We start from the raw sequence: 17,603 nt of genomic DNA, 5'->3' as shown, positions 1-17,603 counted from the left end.
AACATGAATGGCAGTAGACAGTTACATGTCTATATCATGGGGGTCATCTGTGTAAGTATAGCATTTCCACCCTATAATATACACCCCCTTCCTCACAAAGAACTTCGTGTCCCACAAATCCACTTCAAGCATTCTTGATGACTTGGTGACCTGTGAAAATACTAGACAATGCTAGAGAAATTTATTCATTATGTCAGTTTGGTCCTTGTCTTAGACTGAGTTTTTTAAGAAGCAGATCCTGAAACACAAATTTTAACACATGTAGTTTATTTGTAAAATGATCCCAGTGGTGTGGCAGAGTGAGACAGGAAGGGGAAAGAAACCAAATAAAGGTTTCTTTACCAAGCAGGTGACCACTGTGGGGATCTGGAGCTTAACTCCACTGGGAACGCTAAGATCCAGGGTGGCATGGGCGCCTCAGAGTTATCCAACTCAAAAGGTAGGGGAAGCGGAGATATTTATACACTAATGCTCATCAGTTTTTGTTTTGAGGGCTGCTCCCAGAGAGCGTTAATACTCACAGCATGTCGAGTAGACTCCTGTGGCCAGAGAATGATCAAGGTCAAAGATTTGCATAGCTGTCAGGTAAAAGCCAGGCAGACCCATAGTACTATGCTAAGGCGGAGGGGATATACATGGCGTGGTACTGCCAGCCTCCGCTATAGTTCCCGTACGGATCAGGCTACGTGACTCCAACTGACAGGTTAATCAGCACGCTGCCTTTGGCGTTGTCGTTTCTGTCGTACAGTGTGCCTGACGAGGTCAAGACAACCACGGCGAACACTCAGGTGGAGGGCGACGACGAGGCCGCGTTCCTGGAGCGCCTGGCTCGGCGGGAGGAGAGACGCCAAAAACGCCTCCAAGAAGCTCTGGAGCGGCAGAAGGAGTTCGACCCCACAATAACGGATGCAAGTTTGTCGCTACCAAGCAGAAGAACGCAAAACGACACAGAAGAAAACGAACATGCAGAGAAGGAAGAAATCAGTGAAAGTCGCCAAGAAAGATACGAGATAGAGGAAACAGAAATAGTCACGAAGTCCTACCAGAAGAACGACTGGAGGGTTGCTGAAGAGAACAAGAAAGACGAAAAAGAAAAGGAGGGAGAGGAAGAAGAGAAGCCAAAGCCAGGGAGCATCAAGGAAAATCAGGTAGAGGTGGTGGTGGTAGAAGAAAAAACAACAGAACGCCAAGAGGAAACCATGGGCGTGGCATTGAAAAATGGGCAGACGGGTGCGGACAGGCCTAACACAGAGGAGAGGGAGCAAGGTTCAGAGGAGATGATCAGTGATGAAAAGATGGAGGAAGAAAGGGAAAGGATGGAGGCAGAGAGGATCAGGTTGGAAGCAGAAGAAAGAGAAAGAATGAAAGCTGAGCAAGACCAAAAGATAGCGGAGGAGAAAGCACGACTTGAAGCTGAAGAAAAAGCAGCAGAGAGAGAGAGAGAAAGACAAGAGAGAGAAAGAAGGGAGGCGGAAGAGAGAGAAAGGGCGAAGGAGAGAGAGAGAAGAGCCGCAGAGGAGAGGCGGGCAAAGGCGGAGGAGGAAGAGAAAGATCAGCTAGAAGAGCAAAAACGGGCAAAGCAGCTAGAAGAGAAGAGTGAGGTGCCCGAGAAAAAGATAAAAGGGGAAGAGGTAGAAGGAAAAATAGAAAGGAAATGGGTCCATGAAAAGAAAGGACAAGAAGATAAACGTCAGACAGCTGTCCAGAAAAAACAGGTACGGTAAACATTTTGCACCACATGTGTGATGCCTGTGACTTGTGAGAAATGTAATGCACAATCCGATCTGGGACTGCGGCCGCGTTCCCACAATCCCACGTGCTTGGTCATTTGACACGCTGTTCATTTGTTCAGGCCATAGCAATAGACGAGCATGAAGCAGTCGATTGATGGCTAAATATTCAGTCAGCCAAATTTACTGGGACAACCAGAGAGAAATGAATTGCTCTGGCCTTGCTTGTTATGAACACCAGAAAAATGACTTAAGCCAGAGATGATAAATGAGGTGGTGTTGTGTTGACCTGCGATTCTCCACCTGCATCTAAACTCATTCCTTTTAACGCCTTCTCTCTATCCAAAGGCCTACATGAGGCAAGAGGATTTTAACTCCTCGCCTGAGCCATGGGTTTGGCATTTAACGAAAAATTATAAACATTGGGGTGGGAAACTGGCAAAGAAGAATCGTGGTCAGAAATAGCATTTTAAGAAGGCAACAATAAACCCCTCCAAATTAACTGGCAATAAAGGAGGGAAAGAAGCCAATTTGGACCTTTTATTGAAAATGTCAGAACCATGATTTGCCGTCATGTAGACCTGAGCTTGATGTAGACTTGCAGAAAGCCATTCATCTGGGGAGGCATCGGTTTATAATTGACTGATAATTAAGAGCATACAGTTCGCTTCTTTTACCATCTGGATGACACAAACAAATTCATGTAGCTTGAAGAAGGATGGAAATGGTGGGGGCGGAGAATATTTGTAAGCTCTGGGTTTTTTCTGTCTGCAAGGCTGCATTCAAAAGCACTGTACTTCACCACCTGCTTGCATGTTCACCTTCCATGCAAGTCCACCTTATTTACTCTATCAGTAAGTCTGCAATGCACTGAAGTTGTCTTTCACTCCTGCTTTTTACAAGGGGCTCATGATCAGGGAAGCAAATGCACCAAGCCACACACGAGGTTTGTAAACACGCACAAGAAAGCACCCGGTCACGCGAGATTTCAGGGAGCATGATGGCAGGCACATAAGAAAAAATTGGGGTGGGAAGAAAATATGCCAGGCCGCTGTCTACCACCACTGGCACAGGGGGACACTTGAGCACTGAGACAGCAAAAGAGAAGTCATCTCACACCACACGTCAAGTGACCTGAGCACCCTCTCACTCTAGAAAGAGCTGGAAAGGTCTTCTTTTAAATAAGTGACCTTCCCATTCTTGAAAATAAAAAGGAAGAAGAAAAGGGGGCTAAAGTGCAACCTAAGAGAGAAAAATCCCAAGAAGACAAGCCTACGTTCAAAAAAGAAGAGGTAAATATTATTGAGAAATAACCTAATCATAAAGCAACAACGAGCAGTGTTCCGTGACACTTCAGATCTGATGATCTCAAAATCGTAACCTCTAATCCAGTGTTTTTCAAGCCATGACTCATGATTCATTGAATGGTGAAATCAACTTAGAGCATCTCAAAATTAGTTAAATGTGTCAATCAGCATTTTAAAAAAATAGAATAGATACAATATTAGAGGCATTGCAGGCAGTAAGTATTGTATTGTGATACAAATTGTCTTTCTTAATGTGGGTCACAGCCAAAAAGCTTGAAAAACACTCCTCCGATCAATCTTTCCCGCTTTCTACTCTTCTAATTGCTATTTTTTTTTCCCTTGAGCCATCCTACTTTCATTTCTATCATGAACTTTTCCCAACTGCCCTTGATTAATGATTTAACTTCTCAAAGGAAAAACACCCCCACACATCTCAGTAGAAAATTTGATGAACTGAAGACGATATTTGGTTTTCAAAAGAAAAATTTGGCAAAATGTTCTGCATTGCATTTCCGAGGCACACACAGGAGCTGGTGCCAGGGTGTTTGACCAGAGGTAAGTAAACAAATAAGTGGACCAGTGGCTGCAGCAGAGAGAATGTCATGATCTGACAGAATCAAAATGCCACATCAGAAAGCCTGACTTTGATTAACTATTGTGCTTACGTTAGCCACAAGTAATCTTAGAAACTGCGACAATATCTAGTAAGTTCAAAGTACTCCAACACAGTGAAACTAAATTATCAAAGTAAGAACACTTGAATTATTTTGTCCGTGGGACTGACATAGCTATTCAAACGGGCTCTTGCTACATTTTTCTGCCCATTGCGACATATATTAAGAAACAGAAAAATCCATAATTAGACAATTGATAACCAGATTCAATAGGAAGATGGTTACTTGCTTAAATGCTTTTTCATGAGATTCACATAAAAAGTAAAATCTCTAGTTCGTGATATATTTATTTTGTTTAAGATAAATGTTCCTCCTTGCTTCTCATAGAACTTGGGAGTGAAAATTGAATGTGAACCCTGCCCATTTAAAGGAAGGAGAAAGTGTAAATGCTAATAACCGAAAAACTTGAATTTGGCTCAAATGAGGCAGTTGAGGAAATGATTGAACATGTTGAGAGACACTGTTCTCATTTAGTTACCAAAGAACGCTACAAATTCATCTACAAAAAATGAAAGTTACCCTGGAACTAAATTCAAACAGAAATGTATTAAATGGACTCCTCTGAAGTTAGTGTTTCGTGGTGAATACCTTTAACTACAGAAAAGGGAGGGCATGAAATCGTAACTCAGTAATTAAGTTTATATGGGGGAAGGGAAGCTGAAAAAGCACTGTTTGAGGTCTATATTTAAAATTTAATTCCGTTCACTAAGGTGTGATTTGTTTTTAATGACCAAATCATCTGTGTCTGTGTATTGTGCCCATGAGCTGGAAAGAGCTCACCAGCCATCATCCAAATCACCCTTTTTCCTCTTTCCAGACAAGGCCCCAGTTCAACCGTGCCCATGGTGTAATTTCAGACCTTCCTCTTGCCCTTTTTGCCCTAAAGCACATTCCAATGTCCCAAAACTCCTGGCCTCTTTTTTTCACACAAGGCCAGATCAGCTCCTCAACGCAGGCTTAAAAAAAAATCTCATTCCTGTTTTACATTGTGTACATAAATTACTAGTTGAATGACTAAGTTGTCCCTTCTCCAATTAGTTGTGTGGTTGCTTTATGCAGACAAGTTTAAATCGAATTTTACATGATTTAGCCATTTTAAACACTCCTTCTTTTCCCCGCCTTTTCGTTAAAAAAAAAAAAAAAAAAGCCTTTTCTTTCAAGGAGCTACGCAAGATCAGTCAACCACAAGTAAACATAAACATTACATAAGCCCTTTTAGAAAAAACCTTTCCAGAAGTCGCCCCGATACCTTACAAAACACCTTCTTTCTCCCACTGCAGTTTAACTCTGTGGCAATGGATCGCAGATGATCACCAGCCCCGAAACTTTTCTTTTTCTCCTCTCTCGCTATAAAATGCTTCTTTTTAGTTCTTCACCCTGGAGGAATTCTTTTCCCCCAGCCTCAAACAGAAAAACAGTTTCCAGCAGAGTTGTTCATATAATATTGAAACGGACATTCATGCATCTACTCCAAAGCTGCCCAATGCTGGTGTTCATGCAAATCGCCTGGAAGCTTATGAAATGCAGGATCTGACTCGGTGTCTCCGAGGTGGAGTCTGAGCTTCCTGGTGAGGTCCGTGGTATCCGTGGACCAAACTTTCAGTAGCATGGACATTCATTAGATAGGCATTGGACCCACGAAAGGAATTCGGTCTTCTGAGTCTAACAAAAGTGCATTACACCTAATCTGAAATACGGCAGCTCACACCAGTTTTTGTCACTATTCTGGAATCAAATAACGCAAAGCAATACACTACAAGACTGACAGCTCAGTCCTTTATGACCTGCTCACTTGACGTTTTGAATGTTTCTCTGACACAAGATTGTGTCACTGGAATTCTTCCCCCCACACGCCCCCCCGCTCCCCACCACACACACACCCACCCATGAATTATCTCAGTGGATATCCCAAATATCCATTTTTATCTAAATAATCACATTTGGCCAGAGCCTTTCATATACTAATTTTATCTGTCTGTGAAGCACATTAACTCTTTTAGTAATTGGCTACTACCTATTAATCCATCAGCACAGATTTTCTTTAGGGTAATATTCTGACCTAGAAGATCTAATGCTTTCCCCAAGGGGCTCAGACTTCCATGAGCATGGGCTAAATCTGCTATAGAATCCAATCCACTGTGTTCCAAAGGCGTTATGGAATTACTTTATTCATTTCTCAAAATAACTTGCAAACTCAAATTATCATTACTTCATTTGGAAATTTTCAACGAAAGTCTTCTAAAGAGAATATAAGCATATTACCCACCATAACCTTTGCCAATAAAGGCAGAGTTTGAAGAAAAGGGGGATTTTTCCTCCGTTAAACATATATTGTTTTATGAATCTATTTTACACACATTTGGGGTCAGTAAATCAGATAATGCATTTGGAAAAAATGGAAATATCTCCGACTCCAAAATAGGAGAAATTAGTTAAAGGGAATTTCATATTTGCATACTATTCCACAAATCGATATTTGACTCAGAATTTGTTTCACAGGTTTTCTGAAACGGGAATCCCTCACCCCCCAAATTTGTATCCCCAGATACTTCTTAACCAGGATATAAAATCCAGTCCATGGTTTCTGGGGCTACATCCAGCAACAGTAGGCCAAGATGAGACTAGACCCTGCCTGTTCCTACATAAATCTCGATTTATGATTGGGCAAGGATAGCCACCAAGGACCCACGATCAGGTTGTGGGACAAGCCAAGAGCTTCCTTCTCTTCTCTGTAGCCTCTCATGACAAATCAGAAGCCAAGAGGGAAATGAAAGGATGAAGAATTAGCAAGGGGTCATCTAGTCCAATCTCCTCTTTTTCTGTACATGGAGCCCACATCCTAGAGAAGTTAGGTGACTTAATCGAAGTAACACCGCTAGTTTGTAGACAGCATGGGAACCCAAACCCAGGTTTCCTGACTTCTAGACAAAGTTCTCAGCATGGCAAAACAACAGTTTCCCTCTTCGGCATGTCCAAGGGATATCCTAGTCATACACCCCTTGGAGAAAGATTAAAGTTTTAGCTAATTAGGGCAACATGGTACTGAATAGCCCACCTGTAGTAATTTTGTCAAATAATACCCAAAGAAAGAATATGGAAGGCTATTCAGTAAAGAGGGGGGAAAAAAAAATACTCTGCTTAGTAAAACATGTATTTTAGGAGTAAATGTTCAGAGAGTCTGAAAAAATAGCTGGAAAGAGGTGAGTGATCAGATAAGGAGAGACCATCTGGGCGGCACCCAGAGCCCTAAGTTCTTTTGTCCCACTCTTCCTCCGTAGATTTCTTTAGAACATTAGTGCTTTCTCTGTCTGAAAAGAGCAATAATGAACCTCCCCCATTTTATACTCACTTTTTAAGAATGGGTAAGATGATATAGGTAATTTGTACTCCTTGACCCCCCAAACTATGTAAATTCAGTTTACATTAATATAGTTTCTTATGTTACCATGAGGAACTTGTAACCAAAACCCCAAAACATTAAAGCTAACACCTGCTCTTCACCTTCTTCTGCCTCCCCCAACAATCACAAAACCACTTCTGAAGACTAAATTATTACCTTCGGTGGAGGTCAAGGTAAACCCTGGAATATTTCCTATTCCATCCTAATTCAGTGCTTTAGTTGACTACAAACATGTTCCACAGATCTCTGAGTCATCCCCCTACAGGTAGAGGTATTATGTCTTCTGTCCTCAAGACCCTCGCTACTTACTTGATTAAAATACTAGGGTGATCATCCTCTGACATCAGCCAGAATCGACTGGGCAGATGTGGCTAACTTGGTACGTTACTTCTTCTTTTCTCCTCAACACGTTTGTGTCCTCCATCCAAGAAGAAACTTGTCCAAGTACCCTGGGCATTTTCCCATCAAGGCCACCCTAATAATCGCCCTTCCCACTGGGAACTGCAAACAACCACTCATGCGGCCTTCCCAGAACATAATGGTTTCCAAACGGTAACACCTCCACTGCTTTTAAAAATAAAACCCCAGTGAAATCAGGGATGATCTTGACCTCCTGAAATTGTGGTCAAGGTCTTTGCTCAGAGGCTGGAGAACCATAGCTCATGCTCTAAGAATTTCTTCTGACTGTCTCTACCACATCACGGGTTGTTTTACTTCTGAGTTGTCTGGCTTCCTCACAATCTGGGATCTTATTTGGTGATAACCAACCAAAACCTAATAAGATTTTTATTGTTATGTTTCTTCCTGACGTGTACCGTTGGTTAGATCAAAGATGAGAAGATGAAAAAGGACAAAGAGCCCAGGGAAGATGTTAAGAGCTTCTTGGATGGAAAGAAGGGATTCACAGAAGTCAAGTCGCAGAATGGAGAATTCGTGACCCACAAACTTAAACACACTGAGAATACTTTCAGGTAAGAAGTCATGACTCATCAACAGTGACTGTGCTCACATGTGGGGGGAAAAAAATAGTCTCCCTATCCTGTGCCTCCAGACAGAAATGTGCTAAACAGGCAACATACTTTTACCGTGAGCTCATTGGCCATTGTCTTAGAGATACTCAGTCAGCAGGTCAGGCCATCAGTCTCTCTAACAGAAGACCAGCAGTCATTGCTCAGACAAGGTTTAATCCGTTTTCCCCATCATTTAGCAAGGTAGATCGTGCTTGGCATCCAGGTTTTTGTTCCCTGACCTAATACATTCACGTATGATCAGTTTATTAGGAAACATCGTGGCTGGGGTTAATATCATTAATTCACTCTCCATCTGGTCCAGGCAACTTCATAAGAGACAGAAATGTATTTTCTAAAGGTTGCAAATAAATGTTGCATAAAACTGGGATTGTTCTCTGGCCTTGGCAAACTTCAGGTTGAACTAATTAATCAGATGTCTTTACCACGGAACTTTGAGAGTGCTTGATGTTAAATTGTATTGGAATCTCCAAGAGGGAGGAAGAGGCCACTGGACTAATGCTCCATTTCATACCTGATGGAAAACTCTCTTGCATAGGTTCAGCTTCCCCTCCTCACCCCACCTTACTCGCATCATGTTGAAAATCTGGGCGGTTGACTTTAGGACAGAGAGACAAGTATATATGTGTGAATTCTCACTCGCAGATACACTGAACACTGAGAGCTCCCCACCAGTTTTGTAAAAGGGCTCAGATAAGCCTGCCACAGATACCTGGCTGCATGATTCTCCATGCCCCATTCCTGCACGCACAATCCCCTCGATCACTGATACCAGATTTCACCCTCTGTTACGTCACTGGCTGCTGTGCCAGATGTTCTGGGAAATAGTCTGGGTCCTTGGAACATGGATTCTCGTGCAGCCTTTCCTGTAGACCCTATTCGTCTGAACACTTTCAGATAAGAAAGTCCCCAGGCAAGTGTCATGCAAAAGTTGGATATTCTCTTCACAACGAAGCCTTTGTAATATTCAGAATTGAGCAGAGCTACTAAGGATGGATGTTTCCAGCCCCTCAAAGAGGCTAAATGTAATTGCTCTCAAACAGTTTCTCTATGCAAAAATTTGAGCAGAAACCTACTCACATTTTTCCAACAGAAAGCCTAAGCTGGCAAGAAAGTAGATGTGAAAATTAAGAGTTTATCAGGAATTCATAGAAAGATCTAGAAAGCAAGTTGATTCACGTGCCTGTAGGTTAATGTTTTAGATCCCTAAAATGGGGTCAAGTTCCCGAAAAGTGTCTGATGAACATTATCTGACAATCACATTATTGTTTTATGGTTTGATAGTTTAAAATATCTTTTGTGGATATGAGTACGTTTTTTTGTTAAGAGAAAAATGCTTTAAAAATCTGTCAGTAGAGAGTTTGGTTAATTAGCAAACTTGCCAACCAGCTTCAGTCAAAGCTCCAATTAATAAGTAACATGCCCATTGTGTGAAAATCCCGAGGCCTGGGTAATTTGAAGAGAAAAGTCAGAGGGGACAACGAACAGGTCGAGAGTTCTGAGAACCCTCGAATGTGACTCTAACTTTAATTTTTCCATCGTTGGGCAGAAAAAAAAAAATGACAGAAACAAGCTGCCATCGTATTACTAGTTTTCGTTTAGCTGCCAACATATGTTATTTTCAGTTTCAGTTAGAAATCGGTGCCGATAGAAGCAAAGTTGCCTGGTTTTGCTCCATAAAATTATGAAGTGAGGAGCTGGGAAGGGAGTAAGAGCTACTATTTAGATTAGCCGAGTGCCTACTCGCCTAACTGAAAACAAGCTGTGTTCCTCATGGCGAAAGCTCTGATGTTCATCTTGACTTACACCTAAAGAAGCCAAGGATAGCAAAGAGAGCCTTCTAGAAGAAATTTTCATATTAGTGGCACCCTAATGCAGAGGGCGCGCCAGCACATCTGGGCAAGGGTGATAACGGACGAAACTCTCGTTCCTGTTTTGAGCATAGCTCCTTTTGTTTGATTTAATTACTGCCCCCTTTGATATTCCTATTTTCTTATAAGTCGATTGTTTGCTCTGGCATAAAAGTTTCAATTCAAGGAGTAAATGTATAGAGGCAGATTATACTAAGGGTTTTACAGAAGGTATAAAACAAAGATTTGTTTTGCTTTCTGTTTATTTTTGTAATGCGAGAATTAAAGTTTTCTTCTGATTATAGGAAAACATATACTCGTTATAACACATTCAGAAAATAGAAGTATAAATATAAGTACCCACCACCCAAAGATAACCACGAGTAACATTTTTCCAGATATTCTTTATGATATACATTCAAAATAGACATGCATATCTATATATATAGTATAGATATGTGTGAATATAAACATAAATCTACATTTTAAATTGATTCTTGCATTGTGCATAACAATGTATCTTAGCCAGCCTCCTATACTAATGAATATAAGCCTGCAATTAATGATGTTAGGGTGTTCCACCGGATGGAGATATCATAATTTATTTAATCGGCCCCTAATTGTGGGTATTTTAAATGTCCAAAATGAGAACTGAGCGACACCTAGTGGAATATAGCAGTTTCTATAGGCATGTGTTTTGCCAGTGCAGGTGAACACTAACATGATCTACACAGAGAAAGTCGATGTCTCTGAAGATGGAAAGACTTTAAAGTAACTGAGAGAGATTTCCTATCTGGGGTCACAAGCCTATAAACATGTGAGACCCTGAAAAAGCAACATCAAGTTTTAAGGAACCATCTGACCTTGATTGAGTTCAAAATAAAAGAGTTCATCATTAACCATAAAGAACCTAGAATTTTTTTTAGCTCTTAGTAAGGAATAAATTTTAGTAAGGAATAAATTTTACGTCATGACTCAGTGTACATCTACATATGTAACTGAAACAAGCATGCCAAGAAACGGTCATTTCCTTTGCCCTGGGCAATGCACTCTGATGCTTCCTAGCTCATGTTTTTAAATGCTCATTACAGTCCACTAAATGGGTTTATTTGTTGTTGTTGTTGTTGTTGTTGTTGAGCTGCAGCTTGAAAAAGCATTATCCTAAAGGACACAGTATATTCAGAAAGACTTCAGTGTTTAAAAAGCATGAGACGTACACATAAGGTCACTATTGGTAATTGTGTCGTCTTGAACTCATTTTCTGTTTTATTCTTCCTTCTTGCTCCAGAGCTAGAAACACCACGTGATTTCACTTCGTGAAATAAATGATGGTAGACAGTGATAACCTATCTGTTCCTTAGCAAAAAGTGTTGGACGTAGGTCATCTATGTTCAGATCTCGTTAAGGGTGCCCTCCCTACTTGTTAATAAGTATTTAAATGAGATTTCCTTCTTTTCATGGTTGCATATGCACCATATTTTCTTTATCCATCCATCAGTGGACACTAGATTGTCTCCATATCTTGGGTATCGGGAATAATGCTGCGATGAACGTGGGGGTGCAGATATCTTTTCGGATCAGTATTTTCACTTTCTTCTGATAAATATCCAGAAGTGTGATTGCTGGGTCACATGGTAGTTCTATTTTTTAATTTTTTGAGGAATCTCCCTACTGTTTTCCATAGTGATTGCACCATTTTACAATCCCACCCACAGCGCCTAGTTGCCCCCATTGTACACCTGAGGAAACCCAGGGTCAGTGGCAGAGCAAGGACTCTGATTCAGACCTGGAGATTCCAGGTGGACCCAACCCTTGGGGCTGGGGTGAGGACCCACTCTCTAAGGAGGGGCTGTGAAGAGCTCTGAGTGGGATGGATGCAAAGCCCTGCAGACCCACATCCCCTCCCTCAAGGGGAGGCTGCAAGGCAGACGTGTGTCAAACTCTTGTGCATTCCCGCCCATTCCCAGCCGTCCCGGAGGGAGGGCTGGCGAGGCCAAGGAGGCGGAGGGCGCGTCCCAAGTGGAAGCGGGCAAGCGCCTGGAGGAGCTGAGGCGCCGCCGTGGGGAAACCGAGAGCGAAGAGTTCGAGAAGCTCAAACAGAAGCAGCAGGAGGCAGCCCTGGAGCTCGAGGAGCTGAAGAAAAAGCGGGAGGAGCGAAGGAAGGTTCTGGAGGAGGAGGAGCAGAGGAGGAAGCAGGAGGAAGCCGATCGAAAAGTCAGAGAGGAGGTAAGCAGGGCCAGCCCGTCTGACGCCCCAAGTCCCTGAGTGCGTCTCTGGTGACCGCCCTAGCCCAGGAAGTCATTTCTTCCCCGGTGAACTGCTGCTGCCCTTTTGAGCATGGACTCTTACGCTTTCAGAATAATAAACTGTGCTGTGTGCTAAGCATGGTTTTAAAACCTTTATCCATATTAATGTATCCAATTCTCATGAGAGTGGATAGTCTTTATCCCCATGATACAGAGGAAGAAACTGAGGCATGGAGAGGTTTTTGTTTTTGTTTTTTTTAATAATTTTCCCAAGGTCCCACTCGTCTTAATCTATCACCCTATATTGTCCCTCGATGAACAGTAGAGAGTAGAGAAGGAAGAAAAGTCTATAAAAATCAAAGTCACATGATAGTTGTTTTTTGATAGTTGAAGAGGTTTTATAGAGAAGATTTTAGGAAATAGTTTTGGGGTTTTTGTGTGTTTTTTTTTTTTAGTGGAAGAGTAAGTAGACTAGAATTTCATGAGCAGGGACAGTAAGGGCTTTGTTCACTGCTGTGTGCCTAGGACACACACAATGTAGTCATGAGTGGTAGCCAATAATTATGAGCAGATGAATTTGTTCTGTCTTTTAAGAGAAAACTGAAAACAAGTAAAGTCACTATAGGGCTAATTTTGAAAACTGAAAAAGTTCTTAACCAACTACAACTTACATTGCTTCCGTTTACAAGGTACATTCTTTCCTTTTATTCTGAGGAACATTATTGTTCTGTTCTCAGTTTTTAGACGATAAAACGGGAATCCAATACTTTGAGTGACTTGTGTGAAGTTTCTTGACTAATGAGTGACAGAATCAGTATTGGGACCCAGCTTCTCCAACTCAGCCTGGAGCTTTTCCCAGTAATCTTAGGAGACATCATTCAAAATACACAAAAATTTGACTTTAAGTGACTTTTCGATGTGGATCCTATACAAAAATTCCCTGAACTGTGTGGAAAGTTTGGGAAAGTTACTGGACTCCCCTGAGACTTCTTTCCCTTATCTGTAAAATATCTACTTTCAGGATTGTTGTGATGATGAATTAGATCATGGTATTCACAATGCCCAGTACATAATAGTGCCTGGAGCCCAGGAAGTGGTAGTTATAGTCAGTGTTGTCATTAGAGGAGGAGAAGATCAATGAAGACATAATGAATCATTAGAATGGGATCGAATTGAAGATCGCTTGGTCTAACTTCCTACTACAGCATAGACTTAGTGGCTTATGAGCAACAGAAATTATTTCTCATGGTTCTGGAGGCTGGGAAGTCCAAGATCAAGGCCAGCAGATTCTGTGTCTGGTGAGGACTGCTTCCTGGTTCATAGGTGGCCGTCTTCCGACTGTGTCCTCACATGGTAGAAGGGGCAAAGAAGCTCTCTGGGGTCTCTTTCATAAGGGCACTAATTTCATTCATGAGGGCTCCATCCTCATGACCTAATCACTTCTCAAAAGCTCCACCTCTTACTATCATCACACTGAGGGTTAGAATCTCAACCTATGGATTTGGGGGGGACACAAAGATTTAGTCTATAGCACATAGGATCCTTTTGCAAGATTCTCTGACAGAGGGACATAAAGTCTCTGCTTGAGAACATCCAGTGATAAAGATCTCACAGTTTGAAAACTACAAAAGACGACAGACTTAAATCTCTCAGAAAATCATTCACAGAAAGATGTGCAACTCAATCAGAGCTCTGGAACTTTTGCCTGAGAGAGAAGACAGGGGAGAGTATCTAGACCAGGAACGAAGGCACAAAGGGCTTAATGAAATAGATTGTAAACATCTGTGATTTCAACATTATGGTGATTCAAAATGATGCAATATCTACATCATTTCAGGTTTGTCATACCACCTAAAATAACCCACTCAGTTGAGGTGGGGACCACCATAAAGTGATCTCTTGTACAATTTGGCAAATAAGTACCATAAATTTATATAACTTCACACATAAGTTATCTCATTTGTCTTTGCAACTCTCCCAGGAAGTAGAGATATTTATATTGATGTCACGTTTTTAGAAAGGGAAGGTCAGTGTTCAATGACGTGACAGGATAATGACCTAATGGCAGTCATCATATGGAGCACTAATCTACACATTTTACATGGGCTTTCTCATTTAGTCCTCACTAAAGCCCTGTTCAGTGGGTTCTATTATTATCCTCACTTTACAGATGAAGAGAGTGAGGCACAGAGCAGATAAGTAACATGGTCAAGGTCGCACGGTCGGGAAGTGGCAGCAGCAGAATGTGAATCAGGCTGTTGGACTCGCGAGCTCAGGTTTAAGCTCTAGCGACCGCCTTTGATGACCCAGTAGCCTCCGGTCTACAATCTGGGTCTTCTTCCTGTGGGACTCATGCTTTTCTCCCTATAGCCCTCATTCCCCTTGGCTTGAACCTGATATTGAAGTCCTTGTTATTTGCTCTTTCTCTCTTAAGGAAGAGAAGAGGAGGCTAAAGGAAGAGATTGAAAGGCGAAGGGCAGAAGCTGCTGAGAAACGCCAGAAGATGCCAGAGGATGGGTTAGCAGATGACAAGAAGCCATTCAAATGTTTCACTCCTAAAGGTTCATCTCTCAAGGTATTTTTCCCCAGAAATCCTTCTTATAATACCTCTACTATAATAATAGAAACTGCTTTTAGCCCCTTGTTTAATTATTGATGATTCGAAGCCTTTGCTTCGTTTATCTTTCTGCTCCTTCTCACATCCATTTGACAGCTTCTCTTTTCAACATATGGAAAGGAGAGAAATAAAGTGGAGAAATCTGTATCTGTTGTTTGCTTGATGTTCTGGCATACATCGAAATGACAATCAGCGACTATCTCTGGATCTCGCTGACACATGATCACCAGGTGCATCATTGCTTTGAGCAATTGAAAATGGAAACATTTAAAGTTTATAAAACAGTCAAATATATTATAAAGGTTAAGCTTCTTTTCATGCTAACTGTTCGTTTTTTTCCTTCATCGTTATTAAAAGCAGGGCAGCTAGAAATGGTATAGGTCAAATTTTACAGCTATTATAGGGGAGGAGGTGAAATGTGACTTGGAAGGGTCCTTGGCCATGATGAGTTTTGTCCTACTACTGCCCTCATGGAGCCCAGCTCCTAATCGATGGCAGAGAAAAGTGTTGCTAAGAGAAAAGAGAACAAGCAGGATGGAGCCAAGACTGGGAGACGAGAGAATGGATGAGATGAGGGAAGAGTACTGTTATCTATATTTAGTCTGCCATTATTTTCAGATTTGTGTTTTGCTTATTATGAGAATTAACATGCACTGGACACCTGGCACAGTGAAGATATTTGTTATTTGATATAAATATTTGTTGAATGGATATATGAATGAATGAATCTTCAGAGATTGTAACTTTTAACATTTTTATTTCACCTTCATTTTCCATGAACCTAGCTAGGTTACAACGCATTGACAATGGGCAAAGCCAGCACAAAATCACGGCCAGTTAAGTGTGTACATGTGTCTATAAACGTGTGTGAGGCCTTATCACGTGGCACACTAAAATGACCAAAAGCCAGTTATTTACATGACAATCAGCTGTTTTAGCCCTAAATAACTTCACTTATTCTTGCTGATCGTCTTAAGCCCAGTCACAGTTCTGATGCCTCCCAAATAAACTATTTGTACTCAAACCCTCTCCTCTAAAAAGGTCTGTTTCAGGCAGAATCCAAACTAAGCTAGAGGGGGATTTTATTGTTTCATATTGAATGTTTAGAACATACCTCATGTGTGCTACATACTGTGAGGGAGAGAAGCACAAAGCATAGTGACTGCCCCACAGGGCCAATGTTGTTGACTGCCTCAGGGGAATTTAAGAAGTTACAAAGGCAACCAGATGCAGACCACTGCAAAAGTGAGCTCTCGGAGCTGAAGCAGAATGAGGAGAGAGAGGCTCTGTGGCATGGGCGAGCCTCAATTATGGACACTAAAAGTTAGATTTCATAAAATTTTCCCATGTCACAAAATATTCTTCTTCTTTTGATTATTTTTCAACCATTTAACAATGTCAGACATTCTTAGCTTTAGGAATGGGTGAAAAACATGGGCCACATTTGACCTGTAGGCAAATGGACTACAGTTTGCAGACTCCTGCTGTGGAAGAGAGAGCAGAAAGAGAAAAACCCACCCGGTTCAGACTATCTCCAAGAGCCACTGGTCCTTTTGTTCTCGGATCATCGGTATTCAAAGAACATCATTATACCTTCTCTTTACACCTTCCTCAAAATCCCACCCAAGCTAAGATTTCTTTGAACAGTCTTGGCATCACAAAGAAAGTCGTAGTCACCTAAACTTCTAATTTTCACTCTTTTGCTCAGGAGACACTACAACCCATCCTCCTCCTTCAAATATCTCTTCTCTACCAATGATTTCATTTATTTCTCTAGTTTTCCCATCAACCAGATTTCCGAGTTCCCTGGAAGCCATTTATCTACTCCCTCTGGTAGAGAGTCATGTGTGAGCAATCAGTTAGAATAGATACATAAAAAAAAAGAAATGAAACAATTTTAATTTCTATATAACAGAGAGATGCTTTCAGGAATAATCTATTGCCTTTCTCCGTAGTATGTGTCTTGAAGAACTGGCTGTGGCTCTGGTTCATATGAAATTGTCTACAGTTGAGCTCCTATAACTGTTGATAGTCTTGGCTCTGCAACTTCTATCACTGGTCACAAGTTAACATTCTAGAATGCCAGTGGGAGGAAAAACATTTGATATTTGACCTCGAAACATTATTGACTAGTGTATTTGGTTAATTCTCATGACTTCTGTTCCCTGTCTGGGAAACCCCTAACCTGGTTTCTCATAGTTAAGTGATGTTAGCAGTGAATGATTTCTTTTACACAATACATGCAAAGGATAAAATTTAATTTAATTTAAAATTTTGTTGTTATTATTCATGTTTTCAGCTATCAGCGGTGGAGGGAATATGAAGTAAGGAGAGTTCCAATTTTCTAAAACTGATAGTATGTTTTCCCTCCACGTTTTATCAGAACAACACTGCCACCTCTTGGTCTTCAGGAGAATCAGTTTCCCCCGTTAAACTAATACAGAGCATTTAATTTACAAATTCAGTACAAATTGTTCCATAACCTAGAGTCACTCAGTTCAGGAATTTTCCAACGAGAGCGCATCCGTAAATGGTGGTTAGACCTGACTAAATGCGACAGTGAAGTCAGGCTGTGCTGAATATTATAGATGTAAAAGGAGAAGCTGGATTCCGAGAGCCTCTGTAATTTGGATAAACCTTTGGAAGGCCAAGGTTAACGAGATGATCCCTGACTCAGAGCGATGATGCTGCAAATGCTACAAAGAACAAGTCTCACCTCTGCCACCTCCCCCACCGAGCCTCTGTCCTTCT

General features: G+C 41.4%; 1 protein-coding gene across 5 annotated transcripts in view; it reads left to right on the top strand.

Moving 5' to 3' along the window:
- Positions 1-17,603, top strand: part of CALD1 (caldesmon 1) — a 168,037-nt gene that overhangs the window by 134,183 nt on the left and 16,251 nt on the right. For 4 of the 5 annotated variants that reach the window (XM_025045897.1, XM_015588348.2, XM_025045896.1 and 1 more), the window contains 5 exons: positions 749-1,715; positions 2,945-3,022; positions 7,937-8,082; positions 11,957-12,215; positions 14,670-14,810. In XM_025045897.1, the coding sequence (XP_024901665.1) occupies positions 749-1,715; positions 2,945-3,022; positions 7,937-8,082; positions 11,957-12,215; positions 14,670-14,810 (1,591 nt within the window). The remainder of the gene's footprint in view (positions 1-748; positions 1,716-2,944; positions 3,023-7,936; positions 8,083-11,956; positions 12,216-14,669; positions 14,811-17,603) is intronic. The other variant, XM_006910504.3, reaches the window with a different exon arrangement.

This window comes from Pteropus alecto, unplaced genomic scaffold (assembly GCF_000325575.1).
Source record: "Pteropus alecto unplaced genomic scaffold, ASM32557v1 scaffold22, whole genome shotgun sequence".
NCBI classification, from domain to species: Eukaryota; Metazoa; Chordata; class Mammalia; order Chiroptera; family Pteropodidae; genus Pteropus; species Pteropus alecto.
The sequence above is the reverse complement of the archived record's forward strand: the minus strand, read 5'-3'. Positions and strand labels throughout refer to the sequence as shown.